The sequence below is a fragment of the Equus caballus genome, chromosome 19, assembly GCF_041296265.1.
Source record: "Equus caballus isolate H_3958 breed thoroughbred chromosome 19, TB-T2T, whole genome shotgun sequence".
Lineage (NCBI taxonomy): Eukaryota > Metazoa > Chordata > Mammalia > Perissodactyla > Equidae > Equus > Equus caballus.
The window spans coordinates 18,222,379-18,248,002 of record NC_091702.1 but is presented as its reverse complement, the minus strand read 5'-3'; the positions used below and the strand labels follow the sequence as shown (position 1 = coordinate 18,248,002).

Sequence of the window (25,624 nt, the reverse complement as noted above, 5' to 3'; positions counted from 1 at the left end):
AATGTGCAAATTTCAAAAATATTCTCATCGCATATGAAACACTGGCGTTTATAAGAAGCGTATCGTGGAGTAAAATATATTCCCCAAAGTTTTAACGTTTGAGATAGATAATTAATGTTAATTTGGTAAAAGGATGACTTAAAGATGAGTCATAAGAAACGATGCCCTCGTTCTACCAAGAAACAACTGCCCAGAACAAGGGGTGGCCAGCTTTTCAGAGCTCTTCATTGAGCTCTGGTGCGGGGGCGTGTGTGTGTGTGTGTGAGTGTGTGTGTGTTTGTGTGTGAGGGCGGTGTGGGTGTGTGGGTGTGTGAGGGTGTGGTGCGGGAAGGAGCCTGGGGCTGTTCCTTCCTGGTACCTGATGCCCCACAGTGGGCTGTGAGTAGTCACACCTATCCCCTTGCGCGTTCTCAGGGACCACTGACCACATCCAAATCTCAGTAGTGACACGGCATCGCTTTGCCGTCCTCTGTGGAATCGCTCCAGTCAGTCCACACTCAAGAGGAGGGGATTACAGCAGGAGGTCTAGACCAGGAAGTCCTGATCCCAGGTGGCCAGTGACGGGAGAAGGAGAAGACCCCAGAACTTCAATGCCTTGCCCAGAATCCCAGATGAGGAAGAAGGCGGAGCCAGGGAGGAAGCCAGCTCTGCGTCCTCAAGGCTGGGGCTCTGGCTGCACACAGGCATTCCCAGGGGCCTCTGGAGAAGGCTGTGTTGGTGGAAGTGCATACAGATCTGGAGATGGCATGGGGGTGAGGGGGAGTATTCGGCAGTGTACACGGGCATTTGGTCAGTTCTTGTTTGAGGAGGAGCCCAGGTCCGGGGCACCCTGGATTGTAGCCCTGCCCACATCACACCCACGGTGGAGGCAGTGGCGGCCACTTTTCTGCTGAGCTCAGGCCTATGCAGTCCTGAATTGAATCTCTCACTGGAACATTGGGAAACTGAGGCCCCTAGAGGGGTAGGGAATGGCCCTCGACAGGGTGAGTCCAATGGGTAAGTGTGTGTTCTGACCTTCTAGGGCAAGACTGGGACCCCACGCGGAGGCTTGGCTTCTGAAATTAGGAACCATGAGACCTTGAGAAGCTCTTGCCAATCCCTCCCTTTTGTGGGAGCTGTTTTCTTCTTGGCCTCCACAACCTGAGCACACAACACGCGGACGCACACAAACACACACACACACACGCATGCACACACACACAAACACACACACACACACACACACACACATTGACCTTGGATGCAAGGATGGACTCTAGGGTGGGATCCGAAGAGAAGCAGACACAGGGCAAGTGGCAAGAGGAAGAAACACGAGGTGGGAGGCATTGCCTGCAAGTGACACCCGCCTGCAGTTTGAGAGGTATCGTCCTCTAAGGTAGGACACACGCCAGAGGACATGTCTAGCAAGTCCACGCTCCGGTCCTCCCCAGTGTGCAGACAGGAGGCCGACAGGCCCTGAGAGACACAACGGCTTATGCAGGATCCAGAAGAGGTAAGGAAGAGGACTTGTTTCTGCGTCAGTCTCAAAGCTGGGACCTCGGCCGCACCCAGACCCTCTAGGGAGCCTGTGAGACGGGTGTGTTGGTGTTCCTGGGTACGCCTACGACGTCGCATGGAGAAGGGGGGTGAGCAAGGCCATGGCCAGAGGACTGTTTGCATGGGTGGTATCTGAGGGGGGCACTCAGGTAAGGGCACTGCAGGAAATGAGGTCACTTCCTTGACAACAGACCCCAACAGACTTGGAACCCCCGCAACTAGGCAGCCACGTGCGCAAAGCCAGCTCACTTGGCTGGAGACTCTTGATAGAGAAACATGTTCTCCTGCTTTCTCCCGCCTGACCGGGGCTCTGGTTCCCAGAAAGCCCGGAGGGAGAACCTTTGGAGACGTTGTGGACGCTGGCTCAGCTCCCACGCCCCCCACCGCTGGACCTTTGGCAGGAGGTCCTCTCAGGTAACATGAGGAAGCCTAGAGCAGCCCAATCGAGGCCAGACCAGCTCCCCGAGCCCTCCCAGGGCAGCCCTCATCCCGTCCTCGTGAGTGTGGGGGCCAGAGGGACGTGTGGGCAGGATCTGCCCTTGGCCGCAGAAGGTTGGTGGGCTGGCAATAACCTGCTTTTCCCGTCACGTTCCCAAGCCAGGACAGGGCTGGCAGGACTGAAAGGGGACCCCTAAGCTGCCTCCTCATTCCAGGCCCTCAGGCTGCCGTGTGTTTCCCTCCTCGGTGGAGGTCTGTGTGGACCGTGGGGCGGGGTATGTGTGTCCAGAGTGGAGAGAGTCACAGAGGTGTGAGAGCCAGCAAAGACAGCCAGTCGGGTCTCTGAGGCTTGCCGCCTGGCTGCCGGGCACTGTCTTTCCAGAGCGTCACTCAGGAGATGGGCCAGCAGCTGAGCCACGACGCCCTCGACTCCACCACCCTGCAGGAAGGGAAGGTGCCCCACGCTGCCAAGCGAGGCCAGGGCCGGCTCAGGGTGAGTGCAGGTGCTGGGGAGACCCAAGCCCCAGGGCCCCAAGACAGCACTGAGGACCCCCAGGTCTTCGAAGGCCCTGAGACAGCCCCGGGGCTCCTGCCTGGAGCCCTGCTCCCAAAGGAATCTGAATCCCCATCTCTTCCCCCGACCTTGCCCTGCGGGCCCAGCCCCCGTCTTGGCCAGAGGAGACGGCCCTGTCCACAGAGGTGTAGCAGAGCAGAGACATTTCTAGCCCATCAGCTCACGGGCGTTCAAGAGTCCTTTTGCGTTCTGTAGAGATTTTCCTGTTTGAACTCCCATCCTCACATGTCCATGTGGCCTGGCAATCCTTCCCCACCTTCTCCCAGTCGGACGCAGCATCCTGATGGATAGGCATGCTTTTTGCCCAACAGGACATGGGGCTCACAGGGTTCTTTCTGGTCCTCTGCCTTTGCTGTCCAGAGGAACACGTCCACGTGGCCTCTCGAGGTCAGGGCGTCGGGCCTCAGCAGGCTGCCCAACTTTCCAGAAGGGAGACCCATTAGCCCAGTGACTCAGCCCTTCACTGAACCCGCACCTTCTGTTGCCATTTCCACAGCACCGCCCTGATCACCCTGCCTGTCCTCCCGTCCTCATCCCTCCCAGCCCACGAAAAGCCTCTGTGTTCTCCTGTCTCGAATGGGCAGTTGGTCAGCCACCCCAGGGTTGATGCTCTTCATCCAGGGAGGGGCTGTCACTCCTCTGCCAGCACAAAGACCTAGGAGACCAAGAGGTTTAATCCTTCTCCACCTCACATCCTACTTGGAATCCCGAGAATTCTTCCCTTGCCCTGGGCAATGATGCCCACTTCCGGCCACAAGTCACCGCGGGCTTGGGCATTCGGTGCGACCTCCAGTCCCCGGCACTCCTGGGGCCCGCGGTGCGGCCTCTGATGGCAAGCGGCCCCTCTGTCTGACCCCAGGCTGAAAATCCATCCCCAGCGAAGAGCAAAGCGTCCCGCCTGGTGTGGACCGTCCAGGCTGGAAGGCGGCAGAAGCGAGTGGAGCACCTGGTGCCCGCCTTCCTGGAGGGCGACACCGCCTACGTCCACAGCTTCCTGTGCACGTATAGAGGTTTTGCCACCACACGACAGGTGCTGGAGCTTCTGTTTCAAAGGTGCGTGCCGTGCCCCTCCGCAGCACTGTGGGCATTCAGCCACCTACTAGCTGTGAGGCTGGGGATGTCACGGCACCTCCCCGAGCCTCGGTTTGCTCCTTGCAAGGCGGGCTGAAGAGAGGATCAGCCTCCAGGGGAGATTGTAGGGACTCAGGCAGGTGCTGCCTGCAAAGGCTTCTCGAGAAGCCTAACCCTCTGGGAGGGTCGACTGGAGCGGAGGGGCTGTGGTTGTGCTCATTGAGGATATTCCTCTTGCCTAAGGCGAAGCCTCCGCCTCGTCCCTCAGCGTGCCCGTGGCCTTCACTGAGTTGTTGTCTTCCCTTTGGAAAAGGAGATGGCAGAGCTCTTCTAGGTCTCTGACCTGGGTGAAGCCAGAGCAGCGATCCCTGGGCTGAGCCGAGGCCCCCGACCCACTCAAGCAGGAGTGAGGGGCCGGTTGGAGCTCCTTCCTTCATCACGCACACACAGAGGTCCCCACTAGGTGCAGAAAGTTTTCTAGGCACTGACCAGAATCCCGTGCGCAGAGCAGGCGACAGCCATGCCCTCCAGGGCTCCATTCTCCTTGGGAGTGAGACAGCGCCGCTAGGCTTCTCACGCAGGCCTGATCCACAGTCCAGTCCATGCGACGTCCTCCTGTGTCTTCTAGATACGGTTGTGTCCTTGCCTATGGCGATGAGGACGGCGGACCCCTAGACCAACTCAAAAAGTGAGTGGGCTTTGGAATCCCTAGGAGGGCGCCCAGCGTCCACACTTGGAGGGCAGTTGCCTGCAGCGTCCCGCTCACTCATCTGCTAGAAGCTCCCCAGCGGGTGCTCAGCTCCTGCTCAGGGGGCTCAGGGAGTGCTCCGGGGCCACATAAGCCCCTCCCTGGTCGAGATACGGGGCAGGGGAGCATGACCCTCATGGGACACCTGGTGAATCAGGCAGCACTTGGCCCAGGAGGGAAAGTTGGAGGCAAGAGGAGGGCCCTGGGAAGCATGGGCGGGAGACAATGTCCGTTGTTCCCTCACTGGTCAGATGTTCTGGGAGCACCTCCTGTGTGCCAGGGAGGGCAATGAAAAGAGGAGACTGCACCGCTCGCTGCCCTCACGCAGCTGACGTTCCAGTGGGCAGTGGGCGGAGAGATGCTCCAAGCAGTGTGTCAGGCTTCCCTGAGGCCTAGGAGAGGTGACGCCACCACGGCACAGGGCTCCCCCTTCCAAAGGCGTTTTCCTAGCCCCTCCTTGGTGCCCTGGCCTAGCTCTGCCAAGACTGCCAGATTGGAGGTGGCCGCCAAGTAGGACTGGCCCCTGGACAGCCAGGAGCGGGAGGCCCAGGAGCCCAGGCCCGCACAGGGATGCCCGGGAGGCCAGCGTGCAAGGAAAGGACCCTTCTCTGACTCTGCTGCCCACCTGTCCGTCCTCAGGGCCATCTCCTTCATTCTGGGCGCCTGGCTCCGATGGTACCCTGAGGATTTTATCCAGCCCCCAGATGTTCCCAGCCTGGAACTGCTCTTGGCCTACATCGGTCTCAATATGCCCGGCTCGGAGCTGGAGCACCGCGCCCGCGTTCTTCTTTCCCGGCTGGAGCAGCCTGAGCACACTGATGCCAAGACTGAGGGTGAGGAGGACTCGGGTGTGTGACGTGGGCGTGTGCAGAGGGGATGGCGCTGCGCCCCCCGGAGCAGAGTGTCCAGAGGCTGGGGTTCGGCTGGGAGCAAGGGGCGGGCTCAGATCACTCTTGCCAGGGACTCGAGTCTGGGAAGACTTTCGGGGGCGTGGTGCTTGGACTGAGACTGCTGGATTGGCGGCAGAGGGTCCCTTTCTTTGGAATGACTTGGGCGGGCAGTCATGTTGGTGGCGTTTTCTCTTCTTCCATCTCCAGCTGCAGCTCCACCGAAAGACGCGGAAGACCCTGAAGATCCGGCACCGTCTCTCCCTCTCGGGCCCAGCCCAGCTCAGAGCCGCACAGGCATCTTGCGAGCCACAGCCGGCTCAAGACCTTCAGCAAGCACTGGCAGCATCCCAGCCACTACCCTCAGCTCCTGAGCTGCAGCCCCAGAGAATCCTCGCCTTCCCCTAGCCATGGCGTGGGTTTTAAAGTTTTGTTTTTGGTTTTTCTTTACTTAACCTTTCCCTGTATTTTATCTCGTCAGTTCAATAAAGTTTAGTTCTTGGGTTCTTTTCAATTGTTCGCTGAAGTGGCGTGAAGCAGACTCACAACGTCACACCAACGTCATCCGCATCTAGTACCCGCCCATTTTTGTCCAAGAGAAACCCTGTCCCTGGGAAGCAGTCAGTCTCCCTTCCTCCCACCGCAAGTCCCTGGTAGCCACTGAGTTTCCTTCTGTCGGACTTCGTGCGTTTCCCTCCTCCGGAGTTTGCATGGAAGTGCCAGCCTTCCAGAGGTGGCCTCCTGTGCCTGGCTGGGTCTGGTCTGAGGTGAGTGACTCCGGATGTTTGAAATTGAGATAGCGGTTTTCATTAAGAAGAAAAATCCCCCGGAGATCAAAGATTCTGTCTCAAAGAGGATGCCCCGCTATTCCCTCTTTTCACTTCCTGGGGATGGGGACCCATTGGAGGTGTGACACCAGAGCTGGAAACAGCGAGGGAAATGTCGGGGCCAGGGAGACCCCTTTCAAATCTTTCGCTTTCCTGGATGGGCCCTGGTAACGTTTTCAAAATGTGCAAATTTCAAAAATATTCTCATCGCATATGAAACACTGGCGTTTATAAGAAGCGTATCGTGGAGTAAAATATATTCCCCAAAGTTTTAACGTTTGAGATAGATAATTAATGTTAATTTGGTAAAAGGATGACTTAAAGATGAGTCATAAGAAACGATGCCCTCGTTCTACCAAGAAACAACTGCCCAGAACAAGGGGTGGCCAGCTTTTCAGAGCTCTTCATTGAGCTCTGGTGCGGGGGCGTGTGTGTGTGTGTGTGAGTGTGTGTGTGTTTGTGTGTGAGGGCGGTGTGGGTGTGTGGGTGTGTGAGGGTGTGGTGCGGGAAGGAGCCTGGGGCTGTTCCTTCCTGGTACCTGATGCCCCACAGTGGGCTGTGAGTAGTCACACCTATCCCCTTGCGCGTTCTCAGGGACCACTGACCACATCCAAATCTCAGTAGTGACACGGCATCGCTTTGCCGTCCTCTGTGGAATCGCTCCAGTCAGTCCACACTCAAGAGGAGGGGATTACAGCAGGAGGTCTAGACCAGGAAGTCCTGATCCCAGGTGGCCAGTGACGGGAGAAGGAGAAGACCCCAGAACTTCAATGCCTTGCCCAGAATCCCAGATGAGGAAGAAGGCGGAGCCAGGGAGGAAGCCAGCTCTGCGTCCTCAAGGCTGGGGCTCTGGCTGCACACAGGCATTCCCAGGGGCCTCTGGAGAAGGCTGTGTTGGTGGAAGTGCATACAGATCTGGAGATGGCATGGGGGTGAGGGGGAGTATTCGGCAGTGTACACGGGCATTTGGTCAGTTCTTGTTTGAGGAGGAGCCCAGGTCCGGGGCACCCTGGATTGTAGCCCTGCCCACATCACACCCACGGTGGAGGCAGTGGCGGCCACTTTTCTGCTGAGCTCAGGCCTATGCAGTCCTGAATTGAATCTCTCACTGGAACATTGGGAAACTGAGGCCCCTAGAGGGGTAGGGAATGGCCCTCGACAGGGTGAGTCCAATGGGTAAGTGTGTGTTCTGACCTTCTAGGGCAAGACTGGGACCCCACGCGGAGGCTTGGCTTCTGAAATTAGGAACCATGAGACCTTGAGAAGCTCTTGCCAATCCCTCCCTTTTGTGGGAGCTGTTTTCTTCTTGGCCTCCACAACCTGAGCACACAACACGCGGACGCACACAAACACACACACACACACGCATGCACACACACACAAACACACACACACACACACACACACATTGACCTTGGATGCAAGGATGGACTCTAGGGTGGGATCCGAAGAGAAGCAGACACAGGGCAAGTGGCAAGAGGAAGAAACACGAGGTGGGAGGCATTGCCTGCAAGTGACACCCGCCTGCAGTTTGAGAGGTATCGTCCTCTAAGGTAGGACACACGCCAGAGGACATGTCTAGCAAGTCCACGCTCCGGTCCTCCCCAGTGTGCAGACAGGAGGCCGACAGGCCCTGAGAGACACAACGGCTTATGCAGGATCCAGAAGAGGTAAGGAAGAGGACTTGTTTCTGCGTCAGTCTCAAAGCTGGGACCTCGGCCGCACCCAGACCCTCTAGGGAGCCTGTGAGACGGGTGTGTTGGTGTTCCTGGGTACGCCTACGACGTCGCATGGAGAAGGGGGGTGAGCAAGGCCATGGCCAGAGGACTGTTTGCATGGGTGGTATCTGAGGGGGGCACTCAGGTAAGGGCACTGCAGGAAATGAGGTCACTTCCTTGACAACAGACCCCAACAGACTTGGAACCCCCGCAACTAGGCAGCCACGTGCGCAAAGCCAGCTCACTTGGCTGGAGACTCTTGATAGAGAAACATGTTCTCCTGCTTTCTCCCGCCTGACCGGGGCTCTGGTTCCCAGAAAGCCCGCAGGGAGAACCTTTGGAGACGTTGTGGACGCTGGCTCAGCTCCCACGCCCCCCACCGCTGGACCTTTGGCAGGAGGTCCTCTCAGGTAACATGAGGAAGCCTAGAGCAGCCCAATCGAGGCCAGACCAGCTCCCCGAGCCCTCCCAGGGCAGCCCTCATCCCGTCCTCGTGAGTGTGGGGGCCAGAGGGACGTGTGGGCAGGATCTGCCCTTGGCCGCAGAAGGTTGGTGGGCTGGCAATAACCTGCTTTTCCCGTCACGTTCCCAAGCCAGGACAGGGCTGGCAGGACTGAAAGGGGACCCCTAAGCTGCCTCCTCATTCCAGGCCCTCAGGCTGCCGTGTGTTTCCCTCCTCGGTGGAGGTCTGTGTGGACCGTGGGGCGGGGTATGTGTGTCCAGAGTGGAGAGAGTCACAGAGGTGTGAGAGCCAGCAAAGACAGCCAGTCGGGTCTCTGAGGCTTGCCGCCTGGCTGCCGGGCACTGTCTTTCCAGAGCGTCACTCAGGAGATGGGCCAGCAGCTGAGCCACGACGCCCTCGACTCCACCACCCTGCAGGAAGGGAAGGTGCCCCACGCTGCCAAGCGAGGCCAGGGCCGGCTCAGGGTGAGTGCAGGTGCTGGGGAGACCCAAGCCCCAGGGCCCCAAGACAGCACTGAGGACCCCCAGGTCTTCGAAGGCCCTGAGACAGCCCCGGGGCTCCTGCCTGGAGCCCTGCTCCCAAAGGAATCTGAATCCCCATCTCTTCCCCCGACCTTGCCCTGCGGGCCCAGCCCCCGTCTTGGCCAGAGGAGACGGCCCTGTCCACAGAGGTGTAGCAGAGCAGAGACATTTCTAGCCCATCAGCTCACGGGCGTTCAAGAGTCCTTTTGCGTTCTGTAGAGATTTTCCTGTTTGAACTCCCATCCTCACATGTCCATGTGGCCTGGCAATCCTTCCCCACCTTCTCCCAGTCGGACGCAGCATCCTGATGGATAGGCATGCTTTTTGCCCAACAGGACATGGGGCTCACAGGGTTCTTTCTGGTCCTCTGCCTTTGCTGTCCAGAGGAACACGTCCACGTGGCCTCTCGAGGTCAGGGCGTCGGGCCTCAGCAGGCTGCCCAACTTTCCAGAAGGGAGACCCATTAGCCCAGTGACTCAGCCCTTCACTGAACCCGCACCTTCTGTTGCCATTTCCACAGCACCGCCCTGATCACCCTGCCTGTCCTCCCGTCCTCATCCCTCCCAGCCCACGAAAAGCCTCTGTGTTCTCCTGTCTCGAATGGGCAGTTGGTCAGCCACCCCAGGGTTGATGCTCTTCATCCAGGGAGGGGCTGTCACTCCTCTGCCAGCACAAAGACCTAGGAGACCAAGAGGTTTAATCCTTCTCCACCTCACATCCTACTTGGAATCCCGAGAATTCTTCCCTTGCCCTGGGCAATGATGCCCACTTCCGGCCACAAGTCACCGCGGGCTTGGGCATTCGGTGCGACCTCCAGTCCCCGGCACTCCTGGGGCCCGCGGTGCGGCCTCTGATGGCAAGCGGCCCCTCTGTCTGACCCCAGGCTGAAAATCCATCCCCAGCGAAGAGCAAAGCGTCCCGCCTGGTGTGGACCGTCCAGGCTGGAAGGCGGCAGAAGCGAGTGGAGCACCTGGTGCCCGCCTTCCTGGAGGGCGACACCGCCTACGTCCACAGCTTCCTGTGCACGTATAGAGGTTTTGCCACCACACGACAGGTGCTGGAGCTTCTGTTTCAAAGGTGCGTGCCGTGCCCCTCCGCAGCACTGTGGGCATTCAGCCACCTACTAGCTGTGAGGCTGGGGATGTCACGGCACCTCCCCGAGCCTCGGTTTGCTCCTTGCAAGGCGGGCTGAAGAGAGGATCAGCCTCCAGGGGAGATTGTAGGGACTCAGGCAGGTGCTGCCTGCAAAGGCTTCTCGAGAAGCCTAACCCTCTGGGAGGGTCGACTGGAGCGGAGGGGCTGTGGTTGTGCTCATTGAGGATATTCCTCTTGCCTAAGGCGAAGCCTCCGCCTCGTCCCTCAGCGTGCCCGTGGCCTTCACTGAGTTGTTGTCTTCCCTTTGGAAAAGGAGATGGCAGAGCTCTTCTAGGTCTCTGACCTGGGTGAAGCCAGAGCAGCGATCCCTGGGCTGAGCCGAGGCCCCCGACCCACTCAAGCAGGAGTGAGGGGCCGGTTGGAGCTCCTTCCTTCATCACGCACACACAGAGGTCCCCACTAGGTGCAGAAAGTTTTCTAGGCACTGACCAGAATCCCGTGCGCAGAGCAGGCGACAGCCATGCCCTCCAGGGCTCCATTCTCCTTGGGAGTGAGACAGCGCCGCTAGGCTTCTCACGCAGGCCTGATCCACAGTCCAGTCCATGCGACGTCCTCCTGTGTCTTCTAGATACGGTTGTGTCCTTGCCTATGGCGATGAGGACGGCGGACCCCTAGACCAACTCAAAAAGTGAGTGGGCTTTGGAATCCCTAGGAGGGCGCCCAGCGTCCACACTTGGAGGGCAGTTGCCTGCAGCGTCCCGCTCACTCATCTGCTAGAAGCTCCCCAGCGGGTGCTCAGCTCCTGCTCAGGGGGCTCAGGGAGTGCTCCGGGGCCACATAAGCCCCTCCCTGGTCGAGATACGGGGCAGGGGAGCATGACCCTCATGGGACACCTGGTGAATCAGGCAGCACGTAGGCCCAGGAGGGAAAGTTGGAGGCAAGAGGAGGGCCCTGGGAAGCATGGGCGGGAGACAATGTCCGTTGTTCCCTCACTGGTCAGATGTTCTGGGAGCACCTCCTGTGTGCCAGGGAGGGCAATGAAAAGAGGAGACTGCACCGCTCGCTGCCCTCACGCAGCTGACGTTCCAGTGGGCAGTGGGCGGAGAGATGCTCCAAGCAGTGTGTCCGGCTTCCCTGAGGCCTAGGAGAGGTGACGCCACCACGGCACAGGGCTCCCCCTTCCAAAGGCGTTTTCCTAGCCCCTCCTTGGTGCCCTGGCCTAGCTCTGCCAAGACTGCCAGATTGGAGGTGGCCGCCAAGTAGGACTGGCCCCTGGACAGCCAGGAGCGGGAGGCCCAGGAGCCCAGGCCCGCACAGGGATGCCCGGGAGGCCAGCGTGCAAGGAAAGGACCCTTCTCTGACTCTGCTGCCCACCTGTCCGTCCTCAGGGCCATCTCCTTCATTCTGGGCGCCTGGCTCCGATGGTACCCTGAGGATTTTATCCAGCCCCCAGATGTTCCCAGCCTGGAACTGCTCTTGGCCTACATCGGTCTCAATATGCCCGGCTCGGAGCTGGAGCACCGCGCCCGCGTTCTTCTTTCCCGGCTGGAGCAGCCTGAGCACACTGATGCCAAGACTGAGGGTGAGGAGGACTCGGGTGTGTGACGTGGGCGTGTGCAGAGGGGATGGCGCTGCGCCCCCCGGAGCAGAGTGTCCAGAGGCTGGGGTTCGGCTGGGAGCAAGGGGCGGGCTCAGATCACTCTTGCCAGGGACTCGAGTCTGGGAAGACTTTCAGGGGCGTGGTGCTTGGACTGAGACTGCTGGATTGGCGGCAGAGGGTCCCTTTCTTTGGAATGACTTGGGCGGGCAGTCATGTTGGTGGCGTTTTCTCTTCTTCCATCTCCAGCTGCAGCTCCACCGAAAGACGCGGAAGACCCTGAAGATCCGGCACCGTCTCTCCCTCTCGGGCCCAGCCCAGCTCCGAGCCGCACAGGCATCTTGCGAGCCACAGCCGGCTCAAGACCTTCAGCAAGCACTGGCAGCATCCCAGCCACTACCCTCAGCTCCTGAGCTGCAGCCCCAGAGAATCCTCGCCTTCCCCTAGCCATGGCGTGGGTTTTAAAGTTTTGTTTTTGGTTTTTCTTTACTTAACCTTTCCCTGTATTTTATCTCGTCAGTTCAATAAAGTTTAGTTCTTGGGTTCTTTTCAATTGTTCGCTGAAGTGGCGTGAAGCAGACTCACAACGTCACACCAACGTCATCCGCATCTAGTACCCGCCCATTTTTGTCCAAGAGAAACCCTGTCCCTGGGAAGCAGTCAGTCTCCCTTCCTCCCACCGCAAGTCCCTGGTAGCCACTGAGTTTCCTTCTGTCGGACTCCGTGCGTTTCCCTCCTCCGGAGTTTGCATGGAAGTGCCAGCCTTCCAGAGGTGGCCTCCTGTGCCTGGCTGGGTCTGGTCTGAGGTGAGTGACTCCGGATGTTTGAAATTGAGATAGCGGTTTTCATTAAGAAGAAAAATCCCCCGGAGATCAAAGATTCTGTCTCAAAGAGGATGCCCCGCTATTCCCTCTTTTCACTTCCTGGGGATGGGGACCCATTGGAGGTGTGACACCAGAGCTGGAAACAGCGAGGGAAATGTCGGGGCCAGGGAGACCCCTTTCAAATCTTTCGCTTTCCTGGATGGGCCCTGGTAACGTTTTCAAAATGTGCAAATTTCAAAAATATTCTCATCGCATATGAAACACTGGCGTTTATAAGAAGCGTATCGTGGAGTAAAATATATTCCCCAAAGTTTTAACGTTTGAGATAGATAATTAATGTTAATTTGGTAAAAGGATGACTTAAAGATGAGTCATAAGAAACGATGCCCTCGTTCTACCAAGAAACAACTGCCCAGAACAAGGGGTGGCCAGCTTTTCAGAGCTCTTCATTGAGCTCTGGTGCGGGGGCGTGTGTGTGTGTGTGTGAGTGTGTGTGTGTTTGTGTGTGAGGGCGGTGTGGGTGTGTGGGTGTGTGAGGGTGTGGTGCGGGAAGGAGCCTGGGGCTGTTCCTTCCTGGTACCTGATGCCCCACAGTGGGCTGTGAGTAGTCACACCTATCCCCTTGCGCGTTCTCAGGGACCACTGACCACATCCAAATCTCAGTAGTGACACGGCATCGCTTTGCCGTCCTCTGTGGAATCGCTCCAGTCAGTCCACACTCAAGAGGAGGGGATTACAGCAGGAGGTCTAGACCAGGAAGTCCTGATCCCAGGTGGCCAGTGACGGGAGAAGGAGAAGACCCCAGAACTTCAATGCCTTGCCCAGAATCCCAGATGAGGAAGAAGGCGGAGCCAGGGAGGAAGCCAGCTCTGCGTCCTCAAGGCTGGGGCTCTGGCTGCACACAGGCATTCCCAGGGGCCTCTGGAGAAGGCTGTGTTGGTGGAAGTGCATACAGATCTGGAGATGGCATGGGGGTGAGGGGGAGTATTCGGCAGTGTACACGGGCATTTGGTCAGTTCTTGTTTGAGGAGGAGCCCAGGTCCGGGGCACCCTGGATTGTAGCCCTGCCCACATCACACCCACGGTGGAGGCAGTGGCGGCCACTTTTCTGCTGAGCTCAGGCCTATGCAGTCCTGAATTGAATCTCTCACTGGAACATTGGGAAACTGAGGCCCCTAGAGGGGTAGGGAATGGCCCTCGACAGGGTGAGTCCAATGGGTAAGTGTGTGTTCTGACCTTCTAGGGCAAGACTGGGACCCCACGCGGAGGCTTGGCTTCTGAAATTAGGAACCATGAGACCTTGAGAAGCTCTTGCCAATCCCTCCCTTTTGTGGGAGCTGTTTTCTTCTTGGCCTCCACAACCTGAGCACACAACACGCGGACGCACACAAACACACACACACACACGCATGCACACACACACAAACACACACACACACACACACACACATTGACCTTGGATGCAAGGATGGACTCTAGGGTGGGATCCGAAGAGAAGCAGACACAGGGCAAGTGGCAAGAGGAAGAAACACGAGGTGGGAGGCATTGCCTGCAAGTGACACCCGCCTGCAGTTTGAGAGGTATCGTCCTCTAAGGTAGGACACACGCCAGAGGACATGTCTAGCAAGTCCACGCTCCGGTCCTCCCCAGTGTGCAGACAGGAGGCCGACAGGCCCTGAGAGACACAACGGCTTATGCAGGATCCAGAAGAGGTAAGGAAGAGGACTTGTTTCTGCGTCAGTCTCAAAGCTGGGACCTCGGCCGCACCCAGACCCTCTAGGGAGCCTGTGAGACGGGTGTGTTGGTGTTCCTGGGTACGCCTACGACGTCGCATGGAGAAGGGGGGTGAGCAAGGCCATGGCCAGAGGACTGTTTGCATGGGTGGTATCTGAGGGGGGCACTCAGGTAAGGGCACTGCAGGAAATGAGGTCACTTCCTTGACAACAGACCCCAACAGACTTGGAACCCCCGCAACTAGGCAGCCACGTGCGCAAAGCCAGCTCACTTGGCTGGAGACTCTTGATAGAGAAACATGTTCTCCTGCTTTCTCCCGCCTGACCGGGGCTCTGGTTCCCAGAAAGCCCGCAGGGAGAACCTTTGGAGACGTTGTGGACGCTGGCTCAGCTCCCACGCCCCCCACCGCTGGACCTTTGGCAGGAGGTCCTCTCAGGTAACATGAGGAAGCCTAGAGCAGCCCAATCGAGGCCAGACCAGCTCCCCGAGCCCTCCCAGGGCAGCCCTCATCCCGTCCTCGTGAGTGTGGGGGCCAGAGGGACGTGTGGGCAGGATCTGCCCTTGGCCGCAGAAGGTTGGTGGGCTGGCAATAACCTGCTTTTCCCGTCACGTTCCCAAGCCAGGACAGGGCTGGCAGGACTGAAAGGGGACCCCTAAGCTGCCTCCTCATTCCAGGCCCTCAGGCTGCCGTGTGTTTCCCTCCTCGGTGGAGGTCTGTGTGGACCGTGGGGCGGGGTATGTGTGTCCAGAGTGGAGAGAGTCACAGAGGTGTGAGAGCCAGCAAAGACAGCCAGTCGGGTCTCTGAGGCTTGCCGCCTGGCTGCCGGGCACTGTCTTTCCAGAGCGTCACTCAGGAGATGGGCCAGCAGCTGAGCCACGACGCCCTCGACTCCACCACCCTGCAGGAAGGGAAGGTGCCCCACGCTGCCAAGCGAGGCCAGGGCCGGCTCAGGGTGAGTGCAGGTGTTGGGGAGACCCAAGCCCCAGGGCCCCAAGACAGCACTGAGGACCCCCAGGTCTTCGAAGGCCCTGAGACAGCCCCGGGGCTCCTGCCTGGAGCCCTGCTCCCAAAGGAATCTGAATCCCCATCTCTTCCCCCGACCTTGCCCTGCGGGCCCAGCCCCCGTCTTGGCCAGAGGAGACGGCCCTGTCCACAGAGGTGTAGCAGAGCAGAGACATTTCTAGCCCATCAGCTCACGGGCGTTCAAGAGTCCTTTTGCGTTCTGTAGAGATTTTCCTGTTTGAACTCCCATCCTCACATGTCCATGTGGCCTGGCAATCCTTCCCCACCTTCTCCCAGTCGGACGCAGCATCCTGATGGATAGGCATGCTTTTTGCCCAACAGGACATGGGGCTCACAGGGTTCTTTCTGGTCCTCTGCCTTTGCTGTCCAGAGGAACACGTCCACGTGGCCTCTCGAGGTCAGGGCGTCGGGCCTCAGCAGGCTGCCCAACTTTCCAGAAGGGAGACCCATTAGCCCAGTGACTCAGCCCTTCACTGAACCCGCACCTTCTGTTGCCATTTCCACAGCACCGCCCTGATCACCCTGCCTGTCCTCCCGTCCTCATCCCTCCCAGCCCACGAAAAGCCTCTGTGTTCTCCTGTCTCGAATGGGCAGTTGGTCAGCCACCCCAGGGTTGATGCTCTTCATCCAGGGAGGGGCTGTCACTCCTCTGCCAGCACAAAGACCTAGGAGACCAAGAGGTTTAATCCTTCTCCACCTCACATCCTACTTGGAATCCCGAGAATTCTTCCCTTGCCCTGGGCAATGATGCCCACTTCCGGCCACAAGTCACCGCGGGCTTGGGCATTCGGTGCGACCTCCAGTCCCCGGCACTCCTGGGGCCCGCGGTGCGGCCTCTGATGGCAAGCGGCCCCTCTGTCTGACCCCAGGCTGAAAATCCATCCCCAACGAAGAGCAAAGCGTCCCGCCTGGTGTGGACCGTCCAGGCTGGAAGGCGGCAGAAGCGAGTGGAGCACCTGGTGCCCGCCTTCCTGGAGGGCGACACCGCCTACGTCCACAGCTTCCTGTGCACGTATAGAGGTTTTGCCACCACACGACAGGTGCTGGAGCTTCTGTTTCAAAGGTGCGTGCCGTGCCCCTCCGCAGCACTGTGGGCATTCAGCCACCTACTAGCTGTGAGGCTGGGGATGTCACGGCACCTCCCCGAGCCTCGGTTTGCTCCTTGCAAGGCGGGCTGAAGAGAGGATCAGCCTCCAGGGGAGATTGTAGGGACTCAGGCAGGTGCTGCCTGCAAAGGCTTCTCGAGAAGCCTAACCCTCTGGGAGGGTCGACTGGAGCGGAGGGGCTGTGGTTGTGCTCATTGAGGATATTCCTCTTGCCTAAGGCGAAGCCTCCGCCTCGTCCCTCAGCGTGCCCGTGGCCTTCACTGAGTTGTTGTCTTCCCTTTGGAAAAGGAGATGGCAGAGCTCTTCTAGGTCTCTGACCTGGGTGAAGCCAGAGCAGCGATCCCTGGGCTGAGCCGAGGCCCCCGACCCACTCAAGCAGGAGTGAGGGGCCGGTTGGAGCTCCTTCCTTCATCACGCACACACAGAGGTCCCCACTAGGTGCAGAAAGTTTTCTAGGCACTGACCAGAATCCCGTGCGCAGAGCAGGCGACAGCCATGCCCTCCAGGGCTCCATTCTCCTTGGGAGTGAGACAGCGCCGCTAGGCTTCTCACGCAGGCCTGATCCACAGTCCAGTCCATGCGACGTCCTCCTGTGTCTTCTAGATACGGTTGTGTCCTTGCCTATGGCGATGAGGACGGCGGACCCCTAGACCAACTCAAAAAGTGAGTGGGCTTTGGAATCCCTAGGAGGGCGCCCAGCGTCCACACTTGGAGGGCAGTTGCCTGCAGCGTCCCGCTCACTCATCTGCTAGAAGCTCCCCAGCGGGTGCTCAGCTCCTGCTCAGGGGGCTCAGGGAGTGCTCCGGGGCCACATAAGCCCCTCCCTGGTCGAGATACGGGGCAGGGGAGCATGACCCTCATGGGACACCTGGTGAATCAGGCAGCACGTAGGCCCAGGAGGGAAAGTTGGAGGCAAGAGGAGGGCCCTGGGAAGCATGGGCGGGAGACAATGTCCGTTGTTCCCTCACTGGTCAGATGTTCTGGGAGCACCTCCTGTGTGCCAGGGAGGGCAATGAAAAGAGGAGACTGCACCGCTCGCTGCCCTCACGCAGCTGACGTTCCAGTGGGCAGTGGGCGGAGAGATGCTCCAAGCAGTGTGTCCGGCTTCCCTGAGGCCTAGGAGAGGTGACGCCACCACGGCACAGGGCTCCCCCTTCCAAAGGCGTTTTCCTAGCCCCTCCTTGGTGCCCTGGCCTAGCTCTGCCAAGACTGCCAGATTGGAGGTGGCCGCCAAGTAGGACTGGCCCCTGGACAGCCAGGAGCGGGAGGCCCAGGAGCCCAGGCCCGCACAGGGATGCCCGGGAGGCCAGCGTGCAAGGAAAGGACCCTTCTCTGACTCTGCTGCCCACCTGTCCGTCCTCAGGGCCATCTCCTTCATTCTGGGCGCCTGGCTCCGATGGTACCCTGAGGATTTTATCCAGCCCCCAGATGTTCCCAGCCTGGAACTGCTCTTGGCCTACATCGGTCTCAATATGCCCGGCTCGGAGCTGGAGCACCGCGCCCGCGTTCTTCTTTCCCGGCTGGAGCAGCCTGAGCACACTGATGCCAAGACTGAGGGTGAGGAGGACTCGGGTGTGTGACGTGGGCGTGTGCAGAGGGGATGGCGCTGCGCCCCCCGGAGCAGAGTGTCCAGAGGCTGGGGTTCGGCTGGGAGCAAGGGGCGGGCTCAGATCACTCTTGCCAGGGACTCGAGTCTGGGAAGACTTTCAGGGGCGTGGTGCTTGGACTGAGACTGCTGGATTGGCGGCAGAGGGTCCCTTTCTTTGGAATGACTTGGGCGGGCAGTCATGTTGGTGGCGTTTTCTCTTCTTCCATCTCCAGCTGCAGCTCCACCGAAAGACGCGGAAGACCCTGAAGATCCGGCACCGTCTCTCCCTCTCGGGCCCAGCCCAGCTCCGAGCCGCACAGGCATCTTGCGAGCCACAGCCGGCTCAAGACCTTCAGCAAGCACTGGCAGCATCCCAGCCACTACCCTCAGCTCCTGAGCTGCAGCCCCAGAGAATCCTCGCCTTCCCCTAGCCATGGCGTGGGTTTTAAAGTTTTGTTTTTGGTTTTTCTTTACTTAACCTTTCCCTGTATTTTATCTCGTCAGTTCAATAAAGTTTAGTTCTTGGGTTCTTTTCAATTGTTCGCTGAAGTGGCGTGAAGCAGACTCACAACGTCACACCAACGTCATCCGCATCTAGTACCCGCCCATTTTTGTCCAAGAGAAACCCTGTCCCTGGGAAGCAGTCAGTCTCCCTTCCTCCCACCGCAAGTCCCTGGTAGCCACTGAGTTTCCTTCTGTCGGACTCCGTGCGTTTCCCTCCTCCGGAGTTTGCATGGAAGTGCCAGCCTTCCAGAGGTGGCCTCCTGTGCCTGGCTGGGTCTGGTCTGAGGTGAGTGACTCCGGATGTTTGAAATTGAGATAGCGGTTTTCATTAAGAAGAAAAATCCCCCGGAGATCAAAGATTCTGTCTCAAAGAGGATGCCCCGCTATTCCCTCTTTTCACTTCCTGGGGATGGGGACCCATTGGAGGTGTGACACCAGAGCTGGAAACAGCGAGGGAAATGTCGGGGCCAGGGAGACCCCTTTCAAATCTTTCGCTTTCCTGGATGGGCCCTGGTAACGTTTTCAAAATGTGCAAATTTCAAAAATATTCTCATCGCATATGAAACACTGGCGTTTATAAGAAGCGTATCGTGGAGTAAAATATATTCCCCAAAGTTTTAACGTTTGAGATAGATAATTAATGTTAATTTGGTAAAAGGATGACTTAAAGATGAGTCATAAGAAACGATGCCCTCGTTCTACCAAGAAACAACTGCCCAGAACAAGGGGTGGCCAGCTTTTCAGAGCTCTTCATTGAGCTCTGGTGCGGGGGCGTGTGTGTGTGTGTGTGAGTGTGTGTGTGTTTGTGTGTGAGGGCGGTGTGGGTGTGTGGGTGTGTGAGGGTGTGGTGCGGGAAGGAGCCTGGGGCTGTTCCTTCCTGGTACCTGATGCCCCACAGTGGGCTGTGAGTAGTCACACCTATCCCCTTGCGCGTTCTCAGGGACCACTGACCACATCCAAATCTCAGTAGTGACACGGCATCGCTTTGCCGTCCTCTGTGGAATCGCTCCAGTCAGTCCACACTCAAGAGGAGGGGATTACAGCAGGAGGTCTAGACCAGGAAGTCCTGATCCCAGGTGGCCAGTGACGGGAGAAGGAGAAGACCCCAGAACTTCAATGCCTTGCCCAGAATCCCAGATGAGGAAGAAGGCGGAGCCAGGGAGGAAGCCAGCTCTGCGTCCTCAAGGCTGGGGCTCTGGCTGCACACAGGCATTCCCAGGGGCCTCTGGAGAAGGCTGTGTTGGTGGAAGTGCATACAGATCTGGAGATGGCATGGGGGTGAGGGGGAGTATTCGGCAGTGTACACGGGCATTTGGTCAGTTCTTGTTTGAGGAGGAGCCCAGGTCCGGGGCACCCTGGATTGTAGCCCTGCCCACATCACACCCACGGTGGAGGCAGTGGCGGCCACTTTTCTGCTGAGCTCAGGCCTATGCAGTCCTGAATTGAATCTCTCACTGGAACATTGGGAAACTGAGGCCCCTAGAGGGGTAGGGAATGGCCCTCGACAGGGTGAGTCCAATGGGTAAGTGTGTGTTCTGACCTTCTAGGGCAAGACTGGGACCCCACGCGGAGGCTTGGCTTCTGAAATTAGGAACCATGAGACCTTGAGAAGCTCTTGCCAATCCCTCCCTTTTGTGGGAGCTGTTTTCTTCTTGGCCTCCACAACCTGAGCACACAACACGCGGACGCACACAAACACACACACACACACGCATGCACACACACACAAACACACACACACACACACACACACATTGACCTTGGATGCAAGGATGGACTCTAGGGTGGGATCCGAAGAGAAGCAGACACAGGGCAAGTGGCAAGAGGAAGAAACACGAGGTGGGAGGCATTGCCTGCAAGTGACACCCGCCTGCAGTTTGAGAGGTATCGTCCTCTAAGGTAGGACACACGCCAGAGGACATGTCTAGCAAGTCCACGCTCCGGTCCTCCCCAGTGTGCAGACAGGAGGCCGACAGGCCCTGAGAGACACAACGGCTTATGCAGGATCCAGAAGAGGTAAGGAAGAGGACTTGTTTCTGCGTCAGTCTCAAAGCTGGGACCTCGGCCGCACCCAGACCCTCTAGGGAGCCTGTGAGACGGGTGTGTTGGTGTTCCTGGGTACGCCTACGACGTCGCATGGAGAAGGGGGGTGAGCAAGGCCATGGCCAGAGGACTGTTTGCATGGGTGGTATCTGAGGGGGGCACTCAGGTAAGGGCACTGCAGGAAATGAGGTCACTTCCTTGACAACAGACCCCAACAGACTTGGAACCCCCGCAACTAGGCAGCCACGTGCGCAAAGCCAGCTCACTTGGCTGGAGACTCTTGATAGAGAAACATGTTCTCCTGCTTTCTCCCGCCTGACCGGGGCTCTGGTTCCCAGAAAGCCCGCAGGGAGAACCTTTGGAGACGTTGTGGACGCTGGCTCAGCTCCCACGCCCCCCACCGCTGGACCTTTGGCAGGAGGTCCTCTCAGGTAACATGAGGAAGCCTAGAGCAGCCCAATCGAGGCCAGACCAGCTCCCCGAGCCCTCCCAGGGCAGCCCTCATCCCGTCCTCGTGAGTGTGGGGGCCAGAGGGACGTGTGGGCAGGATCTGCCCTTGGCCGCAGAAGGTTGGTGGGCTGGCAATAACCTGCTTTTCCCGTCACGTTCCCAAGCCAGGACAGGGCTGGCAGGACTGAAAGGGGACCCCTAAGCTGCCTCCTCATTCCAGGCCCTCAGGCTGCCGTGTGTTTCCCTCCTCGGTGGAGGTCTGTGTGGACCGTGGGGCGGGGTATGTGTGTCCAGAGTGGAGAGAGTCACAGAGGTGTGAGAGCCAGCAAAGACAGCCAGTCGGGTCTCTGAGGCTTGCCGCCTGGCTGCCGGGCACTGTCTTTCCAGAGCGTCACTCAGGAGATGGGCCAGCAGCTGAGCCACGACGCCCTCGACTCCACCACCCTGCAGGAAGGGAAGGTGCCCCACGCTGCCAAGCGAGGCCAGGGCCGGCTCAGGGTGAGTGCAGGTGTTGGGGAGACCCAAGCCCCAGGGCCCCAAGACAGCACTGAGGACCCCCAGGTCTTCGAAGGCCCTGAGACAGCCCCGGGGCTCCTGCCTGGAGCCCTGCTCCCAAAGGAATCTGAATCCCCATCTCTTCCCCCGACCTTGCCCTGCGGGCCCAGCCCCCGTCTTGGCCAGAGGAGACGGCCCTGTCCACAGAGGTGTAGCAGAGCAGAGACATTTCTAGCCCATCAGCTCACGGGCGTTCAAGAGTCCTTTTGCGTTCTGTAGAGATTTTCCTGTTTGAACTCCCATCCTCACATGTCCATGTGGCCTGGCAATCCTTCCCCACCTTCTCCCAGTCGGACGCAGCATCCTGATGGATAGGCATGCTTTTTGCCCAACAGGACATGGGGCTCACAGGGTTCTTTCTGGTCCTCTGCCTTTGCTGTCCAGAGGAACACGTCCACGTGGCCTCTCGAGGTCAGGGCGTCGGGCCTCAGCAGGCTGCCCAACTTTCCAGAAGGGAGACCCATTAGCCCAGTGACTCAGCCCTTCACTGAACCCGCACCTTCTGTTGCCATTTCCACAGCACCGCCCTGATCACCCTGCCTGTCCTCCCGTCCTCATCCCTCCCAGCCCACGAAAAGCCTCTGTGTTCTCCTGTCTCGAATGGGCAGTTGGTCAGCCACCCCAGGGTTGATGCTCTTCATCCAGGGAGGGGCTGTCACTCCTCTGCCAGCACAAAGACCTAGGAGACCAAGAGGTTTAATCCTTCTCCACCTCACATCCTACTTGGAATCCCGAGAATTCTTCCCTTGCCCTGGGCAATGATGCCCACTTCCGGCCACAAGTCACCGCGGGCTTGGGCATTCGGTGCGACCTCCAGTCCCCGGCACTCCTGGGGCCCGCGGTGCGGCCTCTGATGGCAAGCGGCCCCTCTGTCTGACCCCAGGCTGAAAATCCATCCCCAACGAAGAGCAAAGCGTCCCGCCTGGTGTGGACCGTCCAGGCTGGAAGGCGGCAGAAGCGAGTGGAGCACCTGGTGCCCGCCTTCCTGGAGGGCGACACCGCCTACGTCCACAGCTTCCTGTGCACGTATAGAGGTTTTGCCACCACACGACAGGTGCTGGAGCTTCTGTTTCAAAGGTGCGTGCCGTGCCCCTCCGCAGCACTGTGGGCATTCAGCCACCTACTAGCTGTGAGGCTGGGGATGTCACGGCACCTCCCCGAGCCTCGGTTTGCTCCTTGCAAGGCGGGCTGAAGAGAGGATCAGCCTCCAGGGGAGATTGTAGGGACTCAGGCAGGTGCTGCCTGCAAAGGCTTCTCGAGAAGCCTAACCCTCTGGGAGGGTCGACTGGAGCGGAGGGGCTGTGGTTGTGCTCATTGAGGATATTCCTCTTGCCTAAGGCGAAGCCTCCGCCTCGTCCCTCAGCGTGCCCGTGGCCTTCACTGAGTTGTTGTCTTCCCTTTGGAAAAGGAGATGGCAGAGCTCTTCTAGGTCTCTGACCTGGGTGAAGCCAGAGCAGCGATCCCTGGGCTGAGCCGAGGCCCCCGACCCACTCAAGCAGGAGTGAGGGGCCGGTTGGAGCTCCTTCCTTCATCACGCACACACAGAGGTCCCCACTAGGTGCAGAAAGTTTTCTAGGCACTGACCAGAATCCCGTGCGCAGAGCAGGCGACAGCCATGCCCTCCAGGGCTCCATTCTCCTTGGGAGTGAGACAGCGCCGCTAGGCTTCTCACGCAGGCCTGATCCACAGTCCAGTCCATGCGACGTCCTCCTGTGTCTTCTAGATACGGTTGTGTCCTTGCCTATGGCGATGAGGACGGCGGACCCCTAGACCAACTCAAAAAGTGAGTGGGCTTTGGAATCCCTAGGAGGGCGCCCAGCGTCCACACTTGGAGGGCAGTTGCCTGCAGCGTCCCGCTCACTCATCTGCTAGAAGCTCCCCAGCGGGTGCTCAGCTCCTGCTCAGGGGGCTCAGGGAGTGCTCCGGGGCCACATAAGCCCCTCCCTGGTCGAGATACGGGGCAGGGGAGCATGACCCTCATGGGACACCTGGTGAATCAGGCAGCACGTAGGCCCAGGAGGGAAAGTTGGAGGCAAGAGGAGGGCCCTGGGAAGCATGGGCGGGAGACAATGTCCGTTGTTCCCTCACTGGTCAGATGTTCTGGGAGCACCTCCTGTGTGCCAGGGAGGGCAATGAAAAGAGGAGACTGCACCGCTCGCTGCCCTCACGCAGCTGACGTTCCAGTGGGCAGTGGGCGGAGAGATGCTCCAAGCAGTGTGTCCGGCTTCCCTGAGGCCTAGGAGAGGTGACGCCACCACGGCACAGGGCTCCCCCTTCCAAAGGCGTTTTCCTAGCCCCTCCTTGGTGCCCTGGCCTAGCTCTGCCAAGACTGCCAGATTGGAGGTGGCCGCCAAGTAGGACTGGCCCCTGGACAGCCAGGAGCGGGAGGCCCAGGAGCCCAGGCCCGCACAGGGATGCCCGGGAGGCCAGCGTGCAAGGAAAGGACCCTTCTCTGACTCTGCTGCCCACCTGTCCGTCCTCAGGGCCATCTCCTTCATTCTGGGCGCCTGGCTCCGATGGTACCCTGAGGATTTTATCCAGCCCCCAGATGTTCCCAGCCTGGAACTGCTCTTGGCCTACATCGGTCTCAATATGCCCGGCTCGGAGCTGGAGCACCGCGCCCGCGTTCTTCTTTCCCGGCTGGAGCAGCCTGAGCACACTGATGCCAAGACTGAGGGTGAGGAGGACTCGGGTGTGTGACGTGGGCGTGTGCAGAGGGGATGGCGCTGCGCCCCCCGGAGCAGAGTGTCCAGAGGCTGGGGTTCGGCTGGGAGCAAGGGGCGGGCTCAGATCACTCTTGCCAGGGACTGGAGTCTGGGAAGACTTTCAGGGGCGTGGTGCTTGGACTGAGACTGCTGGATTGGCGGCAGAGGGTCCCTTTCTTTGGAATGACTTGGGCGGGCAGTCATGTTGGTGGCGTTTTCTCTTCTTCCATCTCCAGCTGCAGCTCCACCGAAAGACGCGGAAGACCCTGAAGATCCGGCACCGTCTCTCCCTCTCGGGCCCAGCCCAGCTCCGAGCCGCACAGGCATCTTGCGAGCCACAGCCGGCTCAAGACCTTCAGCAAGCACTGGCAGCATCCCAGCCACTACCCTCAGCTCCTGAGCTGCAGCCCCAGAGAATCCTCGCCTTCCCCTAGCCATGGCGTGGGTTTTAAAGTTTTGTTTTTGGTTTTTCTTTACTTAACCTTTCCCTGTATTTTATCTCGTCAGTTCAATAAAGTTTAGTTCTTGGGTTCTTTTCAATTGTTCGCTGAAGTGGCGTGAAGCAGACTCACAACGTCACACCAACGTCATCCGCATCTAGTACCCGCCCATTTTTGTCCAAGAGAAACCCTGTCCCTGGGAAGCAGTCAGTCTCCCTTCCTCCCACCGCAAGTCCCTGGTAGCCACTGAGTTTCCTTCTGTCGGACTCCGTGCGTTTCCCTCCTCCGGAGTTTGCATGGAAGTGCCAGCCTTCCAGAGGTGGCCTCCTGTGCCTGGCTGGGTCTGGTCTGAGGTGAGTGACTCCGGATGTTTGAAATTGAGATAGCGGTTTTCATTAAGAAGAAAAATCCCCCGGAGATCAAAGATTCTGTCTCAAAGAGGATGCCCCGCTATTCCCTCTTTTCACTTCCTGGGGATGGGGACCCATTGGAGGTGTGACACCAGAGCTGGAAACAGCGAGGGAAATGTCGGGGCCAGGGAGACCCCTTTCAAATCTTTCGCTTTCCTGGATGGGCCCTGGTAACGTTTTCAAAATGTGCAAATTTCAAAAATATTCTCATCGCATATGAAACACTGGCGTTTATAAGAAGCGTATCGTGGAGTAAAATATATTCCCCAAAGTTTTAACGTTTGAGATAGATAATTAATGTTAATTTGGTAAAAGGATGACTTAAAGATGAGTCATAAGAAACGATGCCCTCGTTCTACCAAGAAACAACTGCCCAGAACAAGGGGTGGCCAGCTTTTCAGAGCTCTTCATTGAGCTCTGGTGCGGGGGCGTGTGTGTGTGTGTGTGAGTGTGTGTGTGTTTGTGTGTGAGGGCGGTGTGGGTGTGTGGGTGTGTGAGGGTGTGGTGCGGGAAGGAGCCTGGGGCTGTTCCTTCCTGGTACCTGATGCCCCACAGTGGGCTGTGAGTAGTCACACCTATCCCCTTGCGCGTTCTCAGGGACCACTGACCACATCCAAATCTCAGTAGTGACACGGCATCGCTTTGCCGTCCTCTGTGGAATCGCTCCAGTCAGTCCACACTCAAGAGGAGGGGATTACAGCAGGAGGTCTAGACCAGGAAGTCCTGATCCCAGGTGGCCAGTGACGGGAGAAGGAGAAGACCCCAG

The 25,624-nt window shown here is 58.7% G+C and overlaps 4 protein-coding genes across 4 annotated transcripts; all 4 read left to right on the top strand.

Annotated features, from left to right (window-relative positions):
• The first annotated feature begins 1,736 nt into the window (after window positions 1-1,736).
• On the top strand, window positions 1,737-5,768 carry LOC138918902 (ral guanine nucleotide dissociation stimulator-like). The gene is made up of 6 exons (XM_070242476.1): window positions 1,737-1,950; window positions 2,357-2,467; window positions 3,408-3,601; window positions 4,248-4,307; window positions 5,007-5,200; window positions 5,465-5,768. The coding sequence occupies exons 1-6, from the start codon at window positions 1,813-1,815 to the stop codon at window positions 5,626-5,628; spliced, it is 861 nt and encodes a 286-aa protein (XP_070098577.1). The 5' UTR covers window positions 1,737-1,812; the 3' UTR covers window positions 5,629-5,768.
• A 2,227-nt stretch (window positions 5,769-7,995) lies between these two features.
• LOC138918901 (ral guanine nucleotide dissociation stimulator-like) lies at window positions 7,996-12,028 on the top strand. Its single transcript, XM_070242475.1, has 6 exons — window positions 7,996-8,209; window positions 8,616-8,726; window positions 9,667-9,860; window positions 10,507-10,566; window positions 11,267-11,460; window positions 11,725-12,028. The coding sequence occupies exons 1-6, from the start codon at window positions 8,072-8,074 to the stop codon at window positions 11,886-11,888; spliced, it is 861 nt and encodes a 286-aa protein (XP_070098576.1). The 5' UTR covers window positions 7,996-8,071; the 3' UTR covers window positions 11,889-12,028.
• Window positions 12,029-14,260: 2,232 nt separating this feature from the next.
• On the top strand, window positions 14,261-18,288 carry LOC138918900 (ral guanine nucleotide dissociation stimulator-like). Its single transcript, XM_070242474.1, has 6 exons — window positions 14,261-14,469; window positions 14,876-14,986; window positions 15,927-16,120; window positions 16,767-16,826; window positions 17,527-17,720; window positions 17,985-18,288. The coding sequence occupies exons 1-6, from the start codon at window positions 14,332-14,334 to the stop codon at window positions 18,146-18,148; spliced, it is 861 nt and encodes a 286-aa protein (XP_070098575.1). The 5' UTR covers window positions 14,261-14,331; the 3' UTR covers window positions 18,149-18,288.
• A 2,232-nt stretch (window positions 18,289-20,520) lies between these two features.
• On the top strand, window positions 20,521-24,548 carry LOC138918899 (ral guanine nucleotide dissociation stimulator-like). The gene is made up of 6 exons (XM_070242473.1): window positions 20,521-20,729; window positions 21,136-21,246; window positions 22,187-22,380; window positions 23,027-23,086; window positions 23,787-23,980; window positions 24,245-24,548. Exons 1-6 carry the CDS (start codon window positions 20,592-20,594, stop codon window positions 24,406-24,408), a joined length of 861 nt encoding a protein of 286 aa, XP_070098574.1. The 5' UTR covers window positions 20,521-20,591; the 3' UTR covers window positions 24,409-24,548.
• Window positions 24,549-25,624: the final 1,076 nt, after the last annotated feature.

Coding starts and splice junctions, on each gene's coding strand:
- LOC138918902 (XM_070242476.1), top strand. CDS start 1,813: ATGTTCTCCTGCTTTCTCCCGCCTGACCGGGGCTCTGGTTCCCAGAAA. Junction 1,951..2,356: donor TTGGCAGGAGGTCCTCTCAG/GTAACATGAGGA, acceptor CTGTCTTTCCAG/AGCGTCACTCAGGAGATGGG. Junction 5,201..5,464: donor CACTGATGCCAAGACTGAGG/GTGAGGAGGACT, acceptor TTCCATCTCCAG/CTGCAGCTCCACCGAAAGAC.
- LOC138918901 (XM_070242475.1), top strand. CDS start 8,072: ATGTTCTCCTGCTTTCTCCCGCCTGACCGGGGCTCTGGTTCCCAGAAA. Junction 8,210..8,615: donor TTGGCAGGAGGTCCTCTCAG/GTAACATGAGGA, acceptor CTGTCTTTCCAG/AGCGTCACTCAGGAGATGGG. Junction 8,727..9,666: donor GAGGCCAGGGCCGGCTCAGG/GTGAGTGCAGGT, acceptor GTCTGACCCCAG/GCTGAAAATCCATCCCCAGC.
- LOC138918900 (XM_070242474.1), top strand. CDS start 14,332: ATGTTCTCCTGCTTTCTCCCGCCTGACCGGGGCTCTGGTTCCCAGAAA. Junction 14,470..14,875: donor TTGGCAGGAGGTCCTCTCAG/GTAACATGAGGA, acceptor CTGTCTTTCCAG/AGCGTCACTCAGGAGATGGG. Junction 16,827..17,526: donor CCCCTAGACCAACTCAAAAA/GTGAGTGGGCTT, acceptor GTCCGTCCTCAG/GGCCATCTCCTTCATTCTGG.
- LOC138918899 (XM_070242473.1), top strand. CDS start 20,592: ATGTTCTCCTGCTTTCTCCCGCCTGACCGGGGCTCTGGTTCCCAGAAA. Junction 20,730..21,135: donor TTGGCAGGAGGTCCTCTCAG/GTAACATGAGGA, acceptor CTGTCTTTCCAG/AGCGTCACTCAGGAGATGGG. Junction 23,981..24,244: donor CACTGATGCCAAGACTGAGG/GTGAGGAGGACT, acceptor TTCCATCTCCAG/CTGCAGCTCCACCGAAAGAC.